A 17,849-nucleotide genomic window follows, 5' to 3' on the forward strand; every position below is an offset into this window, starting at 1 on the left:
TTCAAAACATACAATTTATGCATATTAAAATTTCCAACCAAAATAGAAAACTTTCTAATTGGCTGAAATAAAACTCTTTGCATCTGGATGCTGATCACATTTGACCCTAAACGTTTTTTTTTAGATGTTTACAGACATCCACATTTATTTTATTCTAGAGTAGCATGTCGTTTTACCCAGTGCTTATGAAACATTTTCTAAAAAATGTTTTTATTCTACATGTTTGCCAAAACTCTCACTTTATTGTGGCTGTAAGGTATGTGACAGATAATCAGTGATAAAAGAAACATTAGCATAAAAAGGAGCTTAAATGTAAATACCACAGTTACTGCAGCACATTTTTATGCTGCCAAAGAGATAAATTAGAATTCACAGGCATAACACGGTCCACTCAGACTCCATGTCCCCCACCTCCCCGGGACGTGTTCGAAGTTCTGTCAGAGATGGGAGTTAAAGCTCCGTCTCACAGGAGATTCTGCCAGACGTTCCCAGCAGACCCTCACAACACGTTAGGGCTGCCAGGTCTGACCGGCATCCTCCCCCACCAGCGGAGCCAACTCACCACCAGGTAGTGGTCAGTGGACAGAACCTCTCTTCACCCGAGTGTCCAAGACATACGGCTACAGATCCGATGAAACGATGACAAAGTCGATCATCGATCTGCAGCCTAGTGTGTCCTGGTGCCAAGTGCACATATGGACACCCTTATGTTTGAACATGGTGTTTGTTATGGACAATCCATGACGAGCACAGAAGTCCAACAACAGAACACCACTCGAGTTCAGATCGGGGGGGCCGTTCCTCCCAACCACACCACTCCAGGCCTCACTGTCATTGCTCACGTGAGCGTTGAAGTCCCCCAGCAGAACAAGGGAGTCCCCAGGTGGAGCACTCTCCAGTACCCCCTCTAGGGACTCCAAAAAGGGTGGGTAACCTGAGCTGTCGTTTGGCCCCCCATTTGACATTTGATTGTTGATTTTACTACCAATAGGTGTCATTACTACCAGTTACCTTCGTACAAATAAGTAACAGTTTCTGTTGATCAGAGTTTGATTGAACTGGACATGAGGTTGGCTGAAGACCTTGATCCATTTCTTGCGTTACTCCAGACTTTGGTTTTGGAGATGCAATAAATTATATTCTGCCTCTAAGCATCCTGGGTAACAGCAGATTGAACTGCATGTTCCTCTCTGAAGTTTGACTTATTACTATTGTCCTTGAACTCTCTCTGCAGCAACGAACAACGTTGACGCAGGTTCAGTTCCTCCGGATGAGGGCCGTGTACCTCCAGAGAAATGTGAGAGCTGATTGGTCACAAACACACTGGAATGACGGACAGGCGGCATCATGTCCAGATTTAGATAAAACTAAAGCTGTTTGGTTTTTAATTCTGATCAATTAATATTAAAAAATGCAGTCAAAGCGTTAAGAAGCTTCGAATCGTAGAAATCAAACAAATCAGATCATTCTAATAATCTGGACATTTAGAGATAAAAAAAGTTCCAGATAAATGTTGAAACTGTCTGGATTTTATTTTAGTTGATATTTAGCTGAATCAGTGGTGCAGGAAGCTGTTGGTTTAAACTCAGGGGTCTGAGATGAGCTGGTCCTGGAACAGGAAGTGATGTTTTAAAGATTAAACTCAGTCTGATCTCCAAGTTTAACGGGAACAGCAGCTGATTGACTCAACATCCATGCAGTTATACATCCAGCTGATTTAGTCCGACAGCAGAGAGGCCGGGATCAATCCTCCATTAATCTCCATCATTCCTGCAGGAACTCATTCATCATCGCTCCTCCAAATTAAACTCCATCATGAATCATCGCCTTGGGCCGAAGGAGACGCTCAGCTGTTTACTTCTAATCAATAGTCAATATCAGAGCAAAGCGTTTGGATTCGGTCGGTGGAGAGTCTGATTTGACTGGACCGAGTCTCCAAAGCAAAACCTTTAACCAGGAAGAGAAGTTTGGACAAGTTGGACAGCAGCTTGTCCGTCCCAGACAGCATGAAGCTGTCGGAGGAAAAGAACTTCAGTCGGGGAGGGAGAACCAGAACCAGGCGTCAGGTCTGACGGAGCAGACAGCAGGAATGAGGCGAGAAGCAAGAAAGACGAGCCAGGCGTCGGTTTGATTAAGGTACCAGTTGGTTTTATTATTACAATGCACACTGGATAAGCAAAAAAAGCCTTGGCATCCTGCGAAAACCAACATCATGACAGAATGAGTCACGCGTGAGGCTGCATGGAGCGGCCGCGCCGCACGCTTTTATTGCAAAGGGTCACTTCCTGCTCCAACTCAGGCAAAGGATGGAAACAAAACGACTTCGGGTTTCTGCGCCGCATCGGAGACGCCAACACACCAAAATAATCCAAACGTGACCCAAGAGTGAACTAAGCTAAAACTTTAACAAATCACAGAAGACTAATCATCAATTCAGATCATTTTAATAAACAATTTGAGGCTGTATCAAAAAGTAAAAAAAAAAAAAAGTGTTTCTGGGAGAAACTGGTTGGAAATTCAATGTTTTTGTTTTGCTGAATCTCAGCCACAATCTGGAAAAATCAGGAAAACAAAACTTCCCTTCTGGGAGCGTCCCAGCGTCACGTAGAAAAAAATCAAATCAAATCAAATCAAATCAAACGATCCCTGGATTAAAGTTTCTGGGTTTCTTGTCCCGTTTTACCGGAGAGAAAAGAGGCGGAGCTGGAATTCTGTGGAATACCAGTTTAACCAGTACAGGTCATGGAGGAATACAGCTGCTCCACATGCAGCCTGAACACCAGGGGGGGTCATCTGGGTCATCAGGCGGTTACCAGAGCGTCTGACAGTGGGTCAGAGGATACAGAGCATGCCCAGCAGATGACCGGCACCCGATGGAGCCGTCAGGGTCACACTGGGGTCACGGTGAAGCTGATTGGCTGCAGGATGTGACATCAGAGCAGGTAAACCCGACCTCCTCACCATGAGCTCAGTTCTGTTTCTGAGTCGCTGTCGGTTGCTCTGGTTACCGCCTGTAACCCATCAGGCAGCAGGTGGGCGGCTTTCTGTCCAAACCAACACGACCGGCACCGGACGAACAAAACATTTAAACCTGTTTTCTGTCACATATTTGGGTTTTTTGATGTCCAAACTGTTTGGATGGTCGATGATTGGACCAGTTCCCACCAGTTCCCACCAGTTCCCACCAGTTCCCACAGGATTCCAGTCGTTGATCTCACTGCCTGGTTTCTTTCGTCTCAGAGGACCGGACTGAAAGTTGTGGCTGATTTGTCTTGTAGAAAAACAGGAATAAAAAAATCACCTGTTAATATTTTGGAAGATAATTCTTTCCCTCTCACTTCGCTCCCCCAAATAAAAAAATCTTCCAGACGAACGGTGAACTTAAAACCAACAAAACAAACGATTATTCATCTCTACCTTGTTATTCTCAGCTAGACTTTATGAATAAGGATAAAAACAGACAAACCGAGTTAAAAGGCAAACCGTTATGAATAAACACACACACTCATTCACACACACACACACACACACACACACACCTCGGCCGCCCTTCGATCGGAGAGCTGGGGGTTGGGTCGAGGGTCTGATGCTTTCAGAAGACGTGTGTGTGTCTGGTGACGCTAGCAGGACACGACAACGGCTGTTAGGCAACGCTTCAGTCCAGTGAAAAATAAAGGTTATCGGGAAAAGAAGAAAAGTCAAATCAGTTCTCAAATGTAGAAAAAGCTGAAATGCTGAGGGAGAGCAGGCCTCCCGGTGGTTTCCTCTGGCTGAGCCAGCGGCCCGCTGGGATCAGAACGCGGCGGCTACCACAGAACCAGTAGTCCCTCAAAGCCGTTCCAAACCCACCCAGTCCATCGCCTCCGTTGTTTTGGAACTTTAGCACCTCTTGACATCACTTCCTGTAACAGTCCAGACAGAAACAGCAGAAACCAGCGCAGTTCCTGGAGCCTCCCTCCGCCGTGAGGGGAGGGCAGCCGGGCCTTATGGCGGCACGTAGGGGGGCGGCGACCTGTACGGAGTCATGTTCTTTGGACGGGAGCCCTTCCCCTCCTGGGGAGCCGTGAAGGGAGGAGGCGGCTGGTAGGGCGGTGCGTTAGGGTCCTCGTCTCGCAGGGCGGTGTACTCCCCCAGCATCTCCTGGTTGAGGGGCGTGGTCTCTGGGGAGGCCATGTTGGGGTACTCGGGGGGCGGCAGCGGCGGCTTCTCTTCCTGGAGAATCAGCGGCATGCTGGAGGAGGGGGGCGGCTTGGAGTCGTCCAGCTCATCGGCGAAGATGATCGGCACGCCCTTCTTGATGAAGGTGGCCTGATCCTCGATGGTCAGCTTGCCCCGCCGCTTCTTCCTGTAGCAGATCATGGCGATGATCCCTGCGATGAGCAGAATGGCCGCCACCACCACAGCAGGGATCACCGTGTGAAGGTAGACGTCATCGGTGCTGTGGCGGCTCGACCCCAGGCCTGGAGTGACCGTGGAAGGTTCTGGGATGTCGACCTCTGCTGGCGGGATGAAGGAGTGCGTCCGGCAGCTGGCTCTGCCCTGAACCTTCACCTCCAGCGGATTGAAGTCCGGTCCCATGTAGTTCTTGAACTTCTGTGAGGGTCTTCCGTTGGCGTCTCCGAGCGTCCTGCTCATGTTCCTGAGCTGCTCTTTGGGACACGGATTCCGCGGCAGGCTGGTGTTGGTCCATTCCACCACGATGGAGCCTTTGCTGATGTTCCTCAGGCTCACTGTGCTGCTGTTGCGGTCGCCCAGAACGTACGCCAGCTTCTTGACCAGCAGGATCTTCTTGTGGATGTTGTTGGTGATTAACCGTGGCTCTCCTTCGAAGCGGGCCGTGAAAATGACCGGCGTTTTGTCATTGGCAGGCCAGCGGTTTACTTTGACTTCAAACGCGTCGATGGCGTTGCGGCCTCCTTTGTCGGTGGCCTGCATGAAGTACTCGTGCTTCCCGACGTGCTGAACATCCGGCAGGCCGTACAGCAGCTGGCTGGTGGTGTTGAACTGGATCCAGGACTCCTCTCCAACCACATCCTTGTGGTTCTGTTTCAGAGACAGGCGGAGCTTGTCTGTGGTTCCGTCCTCTTTGTCAAAGAAGGTATCAGAAGGGATTTTAACCTCGAAGTACGTTCCCACCAGTGCAACAACCTGATCAATGGGGTTCCTCAGCACCGGCTTCCTGTTGTTTGGGTCGTCGATGACTCCAGATGACGGTGTGCTGGCTGTGGGGGTTTTGGGCGAGGGGGTCTTCGCGGTGGTGGTGGGTGGTTTCCTGGAAGGTTTTTTGGGTGGGATGGTTGGCGTGGTGGTGGCCTCTACTGGGATCGTCCTGGACATGGACGGCTGAATGGAAACGGTGCTGGTGGTCACAACGACCTTGGTCGGCTGAGGCGGGCCCAGGGTCGGGGTGTGGGCGATGGGGTCACGGATTCTGATCGTAGGCTTCCCTGGCAGAGGCACGGGGCCCCGAACCGGAGGGGCAGAACTTTCTGTGGGCGCAGCGATGGAGGGAGAGGAGAGGGTCGGGACGATCCTGACCGGAGGTTCGGCCACCGAGGTTGGAGGAGGAACGGCCAGGACGGGCGTCGGAGTGTTGTTCAGCTGCCTTCTCACTCGCTTTGGGACTTGTGGCTTCTTGTTGGCGATGTGCCATCCCACCACGGGGTACCCCAGCCTGGCAGACATGGATCCGTCTTTAGCTGGACCCTGGACGCTGTTGATGTCTGGAACGCTGGTCCGGTCCAGGAAGCAGCCCAGCTTCCACGACAGGAGAGCTCCGTTCTCCACCACCTGAGAAACAGACACAGCGATGAAGCTGCTGGGTTTCTGAACATTACCTGCAGCTCTAATGGCTGATGTGAGGATCTGTTCACTTCTGCAGTTTGATTTCTGCAGCAGCTCCAGAACCCTGGAGAAGCTCTGTGTGAAATATGAGGCTGAGTTTAAGGCCTGCTGAGGAACTCAAGTCTTTTATGACCTGGAAGGTAAATCCTCTGGAGGTTTACTCACTTACACTCAGGAAAAATGGTGTTTTGCAGATATGGCAGCTTGAGTTGTTGTGGTGACAAACACATTTTTTATGTTTGTGTGGGGAGAACAGATGCATGTGAATTATTTACTACGATGTTTCAGAAAGTAAAGAAACGTTTTGGTTCTGGCTTGTCAGACGATAATCTGACCAGCTGGTGAAGATGTGAAAAAAACTGACAGTGAGATGAAAACTGAAGACTGGGAGGAGAAGCAGATTGTTGCCCTGTTAGCATCGTTAGCTAACAAGATGGCAGCTCCTCCTGTTAGCTAACGATGCTAACAGGTGTGACTGAACCTCTGAATGTCAAGAGAAGCAGAATAAATGCTAAACATATTAATTATGCACAGAAACCAGGAGAAATTATTAACTTTACGTCCAACCATCTTTATCTGCTGACCTTCTTGGCGTTTCCTGGGCCGGCCATGAAGGCCGACATGTCGAACAGCCGGTTGTTGACCACTGGCAGCATCTTCATGCCCTGCAGCTCCACGCCTGAGAAGCTCCTCATCCTGTCCAGCAGCTCCACCCGTTGCGCCGAGCTCATCTTCGTCAGATCGGCGTCCAGAATCACCGTCAGCACCGTGACCGGCTCCTCGTTGCTACACACGAAGGGCCGGACGGGATCCTCCGCCGCCGCCGGGCCGGACAGCGGCGCCGATGAGTCGCCTTCAAAGTGGTCGTCCGAGTGAACCTCGATGGAAAACTCCTCTGAGGAAGAGGAAGTGTGGTTGGAGATGGTCACAGAGATGTAGTGGACTCCTTTGTCCTCCTCCAGAGGAAGCCCCCGCAGGATGCTGCTGCCACCGTCCCAGTGCAGCCAGGCGGGCAGCGAGGCCTTCCCCACCTCCGTCACCTGGAGACAAACCAGAGCAGGAATCAACAGCCGATCCAGGATTTAGGAACATTTGGGAATCACTGGTGGGGAACTGTTGGGAGATTTACACTGTGGTTACCGTGGCAACTTGGATTAGGAACACAAGTTATCAATTAATGAGTTGATGTAAAGTCGACTGATAAAGTTAACTGATAAAGAGCCATTTTTTTGGCTCTCTGAAGCTCCGCCTCCAGGAAGTTGTCCCAACATGGCTCCTCTATTAACCCTTTAACTTTTTTACCAGCGTTGCTCTGAGCAGCAGCTGCTGTAATGAGATCAGCTGAACAGAATCAAAGCAACAGTCCATGTTTGTGTTTGAGTCAGACATGAATTACATTCAAACAGAACCACATAAATGCATCTGGACTTTGTTTGGACCGTTTCTCCTTCACATTCTGGTGTAGTGTTGCCATCTTTGTTTCTGTATCAACTGGCTCAGCTTGAGGACGCCCAGAGGCGCCCTCTTCTGGAGGGTGGCCAAACTACAACAGCATTAATAAACCACTGTCAGTTTGCCGGCTGCACAGTGGTGCAGTGGGTAGAGCTGTTGCCTTGCAGCAAGAAGGTCCTGGGTTCGATTCCCGGCCCGGGGTCTTTCTGCATGGAGTTTGCATGTTCTCCCTGTGCATGGTGGGTTCTCTCCGGGTTCTCCGGCTTCCTCCCACAGTCCAAAAACATGACTGTCAGGTTAATTGGTCTCTCTAAATTCTCCCTAGGTGTGTGTGTGTGTGAATGGTTGTTTGTCTTGTAAGTCTTTGTGTTGCTCTGCGACAGACTGGTGACCTGTCCAGGGTGAACCCGCCTCTCGCCCGGGACGCAGCTGGAGAGGAACCAGCAACCCTCCTGACCCCATTAGGGAAGAAGGGTGTAAAGAAAATGGATGGATGGATGGATGGATGTCAGTTTGCCTTCCTGCCTCAAACGAACCGATTCTATGTGCTGCATTTCTACCAGTCAGCTGCTGACTCAGTCAGTGTTTCGATTCAGGTACCTGGACAATAAATCCAGTTCACCCTCCTCTTCCTCACATGCAAACAAACACAGAGCTGAATCATTATTTAAACGCAGCTAAATTTAAAACGAGTCGGTCAATTATGAGGCTGATGAAGAGAAACGGATCACAGGGGATGGACAATGCCAACGCAAAGATAAACTCAGAAACAAGAGTGAATCTCCCCCTCCCCCATCCACAAATTAATTCTGCGGCTGATAATTCCTGGTTAATAAATTATGCAGTGAGCTGCTCCCAGGATGCATCATTACTGCTGCAGCCGGCTGACGAGAAGCAAACCGAGAGACGGAGCTCAAGGTTCTCGTCCAGGAGACGGCAGGTCGTCTGACGGGACAGGAGACGGGCGTCCACGTCTCCTGATCAGGATGCTGCTCCACCCGCTGCCCCACTCCCTGGTTTTAAACCACAGAGACGCAGCTGAATTTGGAACAGATTCTCCTTTTATCAACCAATTATTAACCAAACTGTTCAGTTTTTCCTCATGTTGATGTTTGAAGGACGCCGCCGTGCAGCAGGCTGGCCTCCAAACCAACCGGCTCCAGGAGCGACAGCCGTGAAACGCAGGGAGACGTTATCGCCTCCGGCAGATTCCTGTCTGCATGGCCGCCTCCTGATGGGCGGGGTCAGGGGTCGCATGGTGAGCTCATCATCGTAAAGTTTAACCTGACGGCTTTATATGAGGGTGAAAACAGTAAGGTCAGGCTGGAACAACACGGCTACATTGGAGAAAACTGGAGGCCTCTGATTGGCTCTGACCGCTCATCAGATGTTTAATAAATTAATCTGAACTGAAAACTTATCAATGTGGAAATGAATCAATCAATAGTTGAATCAACCAATACTTTGCTTTGAGTTTGGTCCATTTGGAAAAATGTAGATGAATAAATGCCGTTCACACGGAGTTACAGACCTCCGCCACCAGGGGGCGGTTGTCCTGAATGTGCTTTATTATGAAGAAGGAGCAGGTCACGTGACTGGCTGCACTGGTTTGATTGGTTATGGAAACCAGCCAAGATGGGCGGAGTCAAAGGGACTGACATAAAATTAACAGTATTTAATTAAAATACCCAATTTTATTACAAACTAAAGACTTGATTCACTTTATGACGCAGAAAGTTACATTTTTATACATTTATTTAGTTTAATATTTGCTTTTATAATCGGAATTATTCGAAAAGTCTGAATATTATTGGCTGTCTGTTGCCTAGCAACGGGTGGGTCGTGGGTTCGAGTCCCACCCTGGGCTCTTTGTGGACGTCCTCCCGTCCGTGTTGGGTTTCGTCCGGGTCCTCCAGCCGAACCCCCTGACCTGCTCCGTGTCCTCTCCTGTTTGGGTCTCAGCTGGAACCAGAACCGCGCGGCTGCTGCTGGCTCCGGGCCTCGGATTTACAGCCTCTCCGTCTCCATCATCATATTTTAATGGCTGCTGCTTCCGCGTGTCTGTGGGCGGCTGGAGTGCGGCGCATGCGCAGCTGCCTGTCTGAAGACATGAAAGTTACGATCCGTAATGTCTTCCTCATGTACCGCCGCTCCCAGAATAGGTCCATTAATAGTAACGGCCCGTTTTTCCTGGAACCGGCTGCGGCTCGGGGAATTTTCCGTCCAGAACAGCTCAGCCGGTACCGCCGTCCTCTGTTTGGACCCGGCCCGGAGGAGTTCTGGTTCTGCCCGTTTATTCCTTCAGTGTAAACAAAACGGGAATCATGAAGGAGCAGCAGAAGGTGGTGGTGGTGAGCTGAGCCCTGATTGGCCAGTTCGGGTCGGTTCTGTCCATGTTCTGATCCGGCTGCAGGTTCTGCTCCTGCTGTGGATTCCAGCCACAAATTCATTTTTAAGAGCAGAAAATGAGCCCAGAGATAGAAACGCTCCTGTAAACATCCACCTGGCTGCGGGCCACTCCGGCCTGCAGCTCTTCACCTCCTCCATCCCTCCATCCCTCCATCCCATTTTCCACTGGACGTCCCTCTGCCTCCCGCCTGCCAGCTCCCTCCCTGTTGGCTGCTGCAGCTCCTCTTCATCCTCCCTCCTAAATATGAGGCTTATCTGCCTAACAATCGCCTCCTTTCTCCGCGCCGCTCCGCTCCTCCGACAACGAGCCGCTTTCTTCCGCCGCCGGCAGCCCGGCCTCCTCCTCATATCTCTTCATTCTTCCAGCTTCCCTCTCCTCTGGCTGATCAAACGTCTCTTTTCCCGGGATCATCCTGCGGCGGGTCTGTGGGGAGCTGCTGGTTCCCACTCACTGGGAAACAAACCGTTACTGGGAGGAAGCTGGAGAACCCGGAGAGAAATCCTCAAACTGGGATTCATCCAAATCCCAACCGAACCACCAGTATATACAAAAATCACTTTTTAATGACGTTATTCTGGAGTTAATAAATCCAAACGCAGCAGGTCAGTGATCCGGCGACACATCATGTTTTTCACTTTAAAAAAATTAATTCACAGAAAATCTGACCCAATAAACAGCAACTATAAAGTCATCAGAAAGGCAAACATAAATATTAATGTCTGCACTCAGTTGTCTCATTAAAATATCCCAAATTTGATCGTGACTGTCACTTTATTAGCTGTTAGCATGTAGCCTGGAATATCTGGGGGAAAAGCTCAACGTCAAACTGGGAGTGGGGAAAAATGGGAGTGAAATGGGAATGACGACTGGGTCGGTGAAAGTCCAAGTTTAAGTTCTGAATGATGGTTCTGACGGACAGGATAAGTAATGGAGGTCCAAACGGGACCGGCGGTTCTGTCTGGAGAAATGACCGGAGGGTCAGGAAAAAAACTATTTTCTTCACCAGGAGAAAAGTAACTTTTTCTATCTGCATGTTTTGATTCATTATTGTGAATAACAGCAAGAAACCTGCAGCAACTGGGAGCTTCGTGAGAGCAGCAGCCATGTTGGCAGCAGAAAGACCCCAAATAAATGATGATGATGATGATGATGATGATGATTCAGGATTAAAGACGCAGTTTGGGTCAGAACCCGGTTCATTCAGATCCAAACTGATCCGATGTCGTGATTTCTGCTGAGAAGTGGAGACTTGTTGTATTTTTCCCTGAGCGCTGCCTCGCAGGCTCACTGCGGAGTAAAACAGATGCTATCTTTATCCAGCTGACGAGCTTTAACCACTAAATCTTAAACACACTGACGGGGATAATGAGAGACGTGAAGCTGAAGTAGTGAAGAAGTGATGGCAGAGGCAGCATGAGGAAGAGGAGGAGGAGGAAGGGTCAGACTCCCACGGTCCAATCAGAGCGCGGCTGGAACAGTTCACACCCAAAAAGCCTCCGAGTTCACAGACCGGTTAGCATGACGACCCGAACCGGGTCAGAACAGGAACATTTAGATGAGAGATGAGCCACAAAATTTATTCAAAATTCTAATTTTCTACGATTCAAAGTCAAAAAAAGTCCCAAAATCAATTTTCTAATATAAAATGATAAAACAAATCCAGTGTTTATCGGTCTCCAGTTTGTAACTCCACGGTTCGTTGTGACGTCATCAAGCTGCCGGTTCTGGAAGGTTCTGGTGAAGCACCAAAACAAAGAGGAAACTCCAAAAATAAAGAGGATTCATCCAGGAAATGTTGAAGGAAAACATCTGAACTCATTTTGGTTTTGAATTCCTGGGGAGACCAGCTTCACAGAGTTCAAAGTTCAGGAAGACCCAGGACTTCAGGAACGGCGGTAGTGGGCGGAGCCAAGCTAGGGAGGAGGCTTGTGATTGGTCAGGAGGTTAACCAATCACAATGACAATGAGAAACGCTCCTTAAAGGAAACAAAAACTTTTAAGGAAGTTTATCTGAAGCTGTGAGGAATTATGGGCATTTCTTATGATTCTTCATTAAAGAACTACAAAGAACTACAAAGAACTACAAAGAACTACAAAGATGGCTCAGGAGTCCTGAATGGAAACGTCAACATTGATTTAGAATCAAATGGTGAGGCAGAAAACGATTAGAGAACGTTTCTCCTGTAAAGCACGGCGGTGGAGGACTGGTGATGTGGGCTGATTTTACAGCCTCAGAGCCGAGGCGCTTTGGACTCACTGGATGGATCGTCAGCTGGAGCTCGGTCCAAACTGGGTCACCAACAGAACCATGATCTAAAAACTCCAGGTACTTCTGTGGCCTAGTCAAAGTCCAGACTTCACTCTGACTGAAGGGTTGAGCAGAACCGGTAGCGGACCACCTGGTTGGACTCACCTCATCGTTATGGCAACACTTCCTCCTGCTCTGATTGGAGCAGATTGCATCAGAACCAAACATGGTTCTGTAGAACCTCGTCCCGTTGGATCAGAACCAAACATGAATCTCTGTGGATCCAGAGGGAAACACCAGCAGGGTAAACCTGCGGCCCGGCTCAGGACCGAATGATGCACATCACAGACCAGAACCAGAACCAGTAATGGTTTCCAGAACCAGAACCAGTAATGGTTTCCAGAACCAGAACCAGTAATGGTTTCCAGAACCAGCACATCCAGCTGATTCATGAATGAGGAAGAAAATAATCAGCAACATGTGAGTCCAGCTGCTGCTGCACGTTTAATTACATAGCAACATGGCCGCCAGCGCTGCGGCGCCAGTAACCTCATGGCAGCGTGCTACAGCGCCCGCCCCGGCCCGGCCCGGCCCGGCCCGCCTGACTCATATGTTCTGCTGGGTTTCATCTCCTCCCAGTTCTCCAGTTTTCCGCTCCCGTCCTGCCAGCTGCCAGAGAGGCTGCAGAGCTTCGCTGGTTTGAGAGGCAGAGCAGCAGAGAGACGATGATTAAAGACCCGGAGAACCGAGCGGCGGATTCTGGAGGAGCCGCAGATCCGCTGAAAGATCTCAGCAGGGGGGAAATGTTAACAGAAAGCAGAAAAAAGTTAAGAAGAAAAACAACAAAACAGAAAACTGGAGATGGAAAAAAACTGATGAACTGAGCAGGTTTTAGTGGCTTCTCAGGGTCCTAGTTAAATCCTGGTGGCCTTTTTTAGGGCCAGGTGTGGAATGTAAAATAAAATGCAAAATATAAAAACATTGACTGATTAGAACCAGTTCCCTGGAATGAGAAGAAAAGGTTTGGATCAGAACCAAACCCATCCCGACCATGAAACATTTCTCCTGACCGTCTGATGAAAAGGGCTGCTAAGCTAACAGCAGGGCGCTAACAGCAGTGCTGCTAACAGCAGGGCGCTAACAGCAGGGCGCTAACAGCAGGGCGCTAACAGCAGGGCTGCTAAGCTAACAGCATTGCTATAGGTGTCCATGTTTAGTCCCACTAAAATCAGATTGTCTGATCCCCTTTACTCTAACACCATCAAATAAACTCCAGCTGAATTACTGCCATAACCAGAGTGCTGCGGCGGCCATCTTTACTGTGGTAACCAGAGCGATGCGGCGGCCATCTTTACTGCTGTGGGTCAGAAGCCGTTCACGCAGAAGTCTGACTGCCGTCACATTAAACTAGCAGGAACGATCAAACAAAACCAGGTTGATGTTTTGTATCTGAAACCTGCAGGTGATGAAGAGGAAGCTCCGTATGACCAGATAAACGGTGATGCATTCACTGTCCTGGCCTAAAAATGGCCAGCAGAGCGTGAACATGCAGGCGGGACGGGCGTCCTGCAGGCGGACCCCGCCCCCCCGGTTGGTATGAGAGCAACGCTGAGCTGAGAAATTGATTTGGCCTTTTCCTCTGAAACCCTCGGCATCACCGACCTTCCAGAACAACTGGAGGGGAAGGAAGAGGTCCAGAGGGAGCGGTGCAGGACGAGCAATAAAAGATGAGGAAGAGGAGGAGGAAGAGAGTGTGGAAGGAAAAATAAAAAGGAGAATGAACTCCCAGCTCTCCTCATCAGGACGGAGAATCTAACCTGTAACCTTCCATTGGAGGACAGATGGGATGTTTTCCCCAAACACAGAGACCTTCCTGGGGCCCTCAAGGGCCTCCAGCCTCCTTCTGTTTTCCAGCCTCCCCAAAACCCCCCTACCCCTCCAGCAGAGGGTGTTAGCTTAGCGACCCGCCCACCGGAACGAAGGATGAGTGGCAGGACAACAAAACCAAGCAGAAACTTTCAGAGCGCCTGATGGAACGTTTACTGAGACAAACAGCAATCCCCACAGAGAGAGAGAGAGAGAGTGTGTGTGTGTGTGTGTGTGTGTGGGGTGAGCTTCATTAAAGCAGCTAAAAGTGCAAACTACTGTTCAATAACATGATATGATCTGATGTGACAGAGTGAGAGAGGGATGGGAACTGGAGAGATAAAAGCAGCGATGGAGAGAAGATGGTTGGTGTGTGTGTGTGTGTGTGTGTGTGTGCGTGTGCGCGTGTGCGTGTGTGTGTGCGTGTGACTGTGTGTGTGGTGATGAAAAGGGAACAGCAGGACAGAGGAGGTAACTGAGGAACCAACGGCAGGAGTTAGGACAATTAGAGCCGGGGGGATGTTCTCCAGCTGCAGGTGACGGAGGACAGGAAGGAGACGGAGACTTAATGTCTCCTCGTCTGAGATTTCATTAGAGAAAATCGGCTATTTTAGAAAATGAGCTGCAATTACAGATGAAATATTTCTGTAAAAATTGGATACAAAGCACCGATTCCTGCGGCAGGTTTTCAGACGGATGATTCTCCAAGAGACGTTTCAAGAACCGACCGACCGGTCGGTTCTGCCTCAGAACAACGGAGATCTTCTGCTTCTCTCTTTATTAACTGGCTTTGTGCTTCTAAACTTTACTTTTCAAGGTCCTTTAGTTCAAATTTTCACACAAATAAAAGGCACACATACCCAAACAGTCTTGTGTCTGGAAACACATGTCAGTGTTTGCTTCCTGGAAGGAGAACCAACCGGAGGGGCTAGGAACGTCTTCAGGCCCGGGAACTTCACGGTTCCCCCACAGGAAGATGGAGACGGTCAGCAGGAAGCCACCCTGCGTCAGGTCCAACAGGTCCGTCGGGTCCAACAGGTCCGGCAGGTCCAACAGGTCCGTCGGGTCCATCGGGTCCATTGGGTCCAACAGGTGCATTGGGTCCAACAGGTCCGTCGGGTCCATTGGGTCCAACAGGTCCGTCGGGTCCATTGGGTCCATCAGGTCCAACAGGTCCGTCAGGTCTATTGGGTCAGTCAGGTCCATTGGGTCCAACAGGTCCAACGGGTCAGTTGGGTCCAATGGGCCCATTTGGTCCATTGGGTCCAACAGATCAGTCGGGTCCATTGGGTCCGTCAGGTCCAACAGGTCCAATGGGTCAGTCGGGTCCATTGGGTCAGTCGGGTCCATTGGGTCCAACAGGTCCGTTGGGTCAAGACAAAGAGTCTCTGCTTGGACTCGGATCTACCTTCTCAGCAGAATCCAGAAACTCCTGAGGAGTTCTTCTATAAACCAGCGGTCCCTGAACTCATCGTTTATCGGTGGCCTGTAGTTGAAGTTGCTGACTCACCTTGACGATGTCTCCCAGGTGAACATCCTCCATCTTGTTTGGCACCTTGATCTGGAAAACGCGGCCCACCGCCGCCGAGGAGTCTGGGAAAGCTGCGGGCGCGGCGGCTTCCTGGCGGCTCGCCGCCACGCTGCCAGGCTCCGCGGCCCGCCGGCTGTCCATCGCTTCCTGGAAGTCCTGCAGCAGCGAGGAGTGCATGGAGGCCTCCAGGTCGCCGCCCGGCTCCTCGCCGTCTCCGCCCGCCTCCAGCAGCACCAGTCCTCCCAGCATGTCCAGCTCCAGCTCGGCGCAGGCCACAGGCGGCGTCCAGCCCGCGGCGGCGAGCAGCAGCACCAGCAGCCAGACTCTAGTCCTGGGCAGAGTCCCGCCGTGACCTCTGACCCCCCTCAGCCAGCCCACACTGCCCTCACTGCACATTCTGGGCCTTTTGTCAGCCTGACAGAGAAGCAGAGAGCAGCAGGAAGGAGGATGATGATGATGATGAAGGAGGGGCGGGCCGCAGGCGGAGCATGCACCCCCAACCGATCCTCCAAATCCGACCGTCCAAACCCCCCGCCTCCTTTTGTCCTCCGCTGGTCCTCAGAGCGCCGGCGGTCCCATCGGGTCGCAGATCTGGAAGGAAAGAAAGACGAGCGATGAAGAACCTCAGACCCATTCAAACCCCAGAAACCTGGCTGATAAAAATCCATCCTGCACCGGAGCGCAGGGAGTAATCTGATTAGTTCTCTGATTAGTTCGGCTCCGGTTTGGGGAATAAAGGATGAAAGATGGAGAGATGAAGGAGGGGGAGGTGAAGGTGACTTCACCAACAATGGCCAACCAGCAGGGCTTTCTGGGAGAGTCCTAATGAATGCATGCCTTCTCCATTGTGAGAGGTCAAACTGAGTGTGTGGAGGTGTGTGTTGCAGGTCTGAACTCAGATCCCCTCCTGACTGAGTGTGTGTTGGAACAAAAGGCCTCAGAAAGAGTGAAAGAAAGCAGAGAAAACGGATGGGAAAGAGGGCGAGTCCTGCTGTGATTCACTTTGTCCCGTCAGAGAAAGTGGATTCTCTGCAGGAGTCTCCTAGCAACAACACGTCGCCTCCGAGGAGGACCGGCAGCCCCACCGCTCACCTCCGGACCAAACTTTGCTTTTAATCCTTTAAAGCTGCTAAAAACACTTTTCCATCAGCTAAAAGTCAAGATGCAGCCTTAACTTTTAGTTTTTGCTAAGAAAACTTTACATCCCACCGTTCTCCAGCTGCTCTGGTCGTTCCCTCACTTCTTCCCTCCACCAGATCCAGTTTTACTCAAACCAGCGGTCATTAGGCGACTACAGGCTTGGAGATGAAGGTGTGTGTGTGTGTGTGTGTGTGTGTGTGTGTGTGTGTGTGTGACTGACCAACGACCAGTGGTGGGAAGTTGAATCTACAAAAATGAATCTACAAAAATGGAACTAGGTAAATATTACACAACAACCTTATTTCCTCTTTTTTTTTTTATTCCAGCTTTCAGTCGAACCTCTACACAAAACCAAAATTCTTGGTTTTAATTGCTAGCAGGAGTTTTTGTTTAAGGATCTGTTTAGAAGAATATAGTGGCACGTAGAGACGTGAGATGCAGGTGAAATTGTACTTAAGTACAATTTCCGTGTATCTGTACTTTACTTAAGTAGATTTAATAATGGATACTTTCTACTTTTACTCCACTACATTTAACAGTAAGTATCTGTACTTTCTACTTCACTACATTTCTATACAGCGTTTAGATTTTCGTTACATCCAAGACGCATTTCGGTTTTTTGATTTGTTCGTTAGTTTGAAAGTATCCAATGGCGAGAGCAGAATCAGTCCGCTGAACCAATCCGAAGCGGGAAATAACCATTAGGCCCTCCCTCAAGAAGAGCAGCACAGTAGCAGGACCTGCAGAATCATTAACTCCCAGAATAGAGTCCAAGGATAGTCATCCTCCAGAAGACCTGCCCCACCCATGGCCTTATTTAAAAGATTTCTTTGAAATAACTGGGTCAAAAAACGCTTCCTGGAGATTCCAATGCCGCCTTTGCCTTCCCCGAAAGCACGAAATTCTATCTTTCAAAAATTCACCATCAAATTTGAAAAAAACATATTGAGGTAAGTTAAGTTGCTAAACGCTATCGATGTTAAATTAATTTGTGTTAGTGAAGTTTTAAGGGCTGCACAGTGGCGCAGTTGGTAGAGTTGTTGCCTTGCAGCAAGAAGGTCCTGGGTTCGATTCTCGGCCCGGGGTCTTTCTGCATGGAGTTTGCATGTTCTCCCTGTGCATGGTGGGTTCTCTCCGGGTTCTCCGGCTTCCTCCCACAGTCCAAAAAAACATGACTGTCAGGTTAATTGGTCTCTAAATTCTCCCTAGGTGTGAGTGTGTGTGCATGGTTGTTTGTCTTGTATGTCTTTGTGTTGCCCTGCGACAGACTGGCGACCTGTCCAGGGTGACCCCGCCTCTCGCCCGGAACGCAGCTGGAGATAGGCACCAGCAACCCTCCCGACCCCATTAGGGAAGAA

At 49.9% G+C, this 17,849-nt stretch overlaps 1 protein-coding gene across 1 annotated transcript in view; it reads right to left on the reverse strand.

Moving 5' to 3' along the window:
- Positions 1-2,126: 2,126 nt before the first annotated feature.
- Positions 2,127-17,849, reverse strand: part of dag1 (dystroglycan 1) — a 32,607-nt gene continuing 16,884 nt past the window's right edge. Inside the window, exons 2-4 of the mRNA XM_044122077.1 lie at positions 15,331-15,942; positions 6,429-6,884; positions 2,127-5,790 (exon numbers count right to left, since the gene is read on the reverse strand). Of these exons, the coding sequence (XP_043978012.1) occupies positions 3,985-5,790; positions 6,429-6,884; positions 15,331-15,747 (2,679 nt within the window). The 5' untranslated portion in view covers positions 15,748-15,942 and the 3' untranslated portion in view covers positions 2,127-3,984. The remainder of the gene's footprint in view (positions 5,791-6,428; positions 6,885-15,330; positions 15,943-17,849) is intronic.

The sequence above is a fragment of the Gambusia affinis genome, linkage group LG07 (genome assembly GCF_019740435.1).
Source record: "Gambusia affinis linkage group LG07, SWU_Gaff_1.0, whole genome shotgun sequence".
Classification (NCBI taxonomy): Eukaryota; Metazoa; Chordata; class Actinopteri; order Cyprinodontiformes; family Poeciliidae; genus Gambusia; species Gambusia affinis.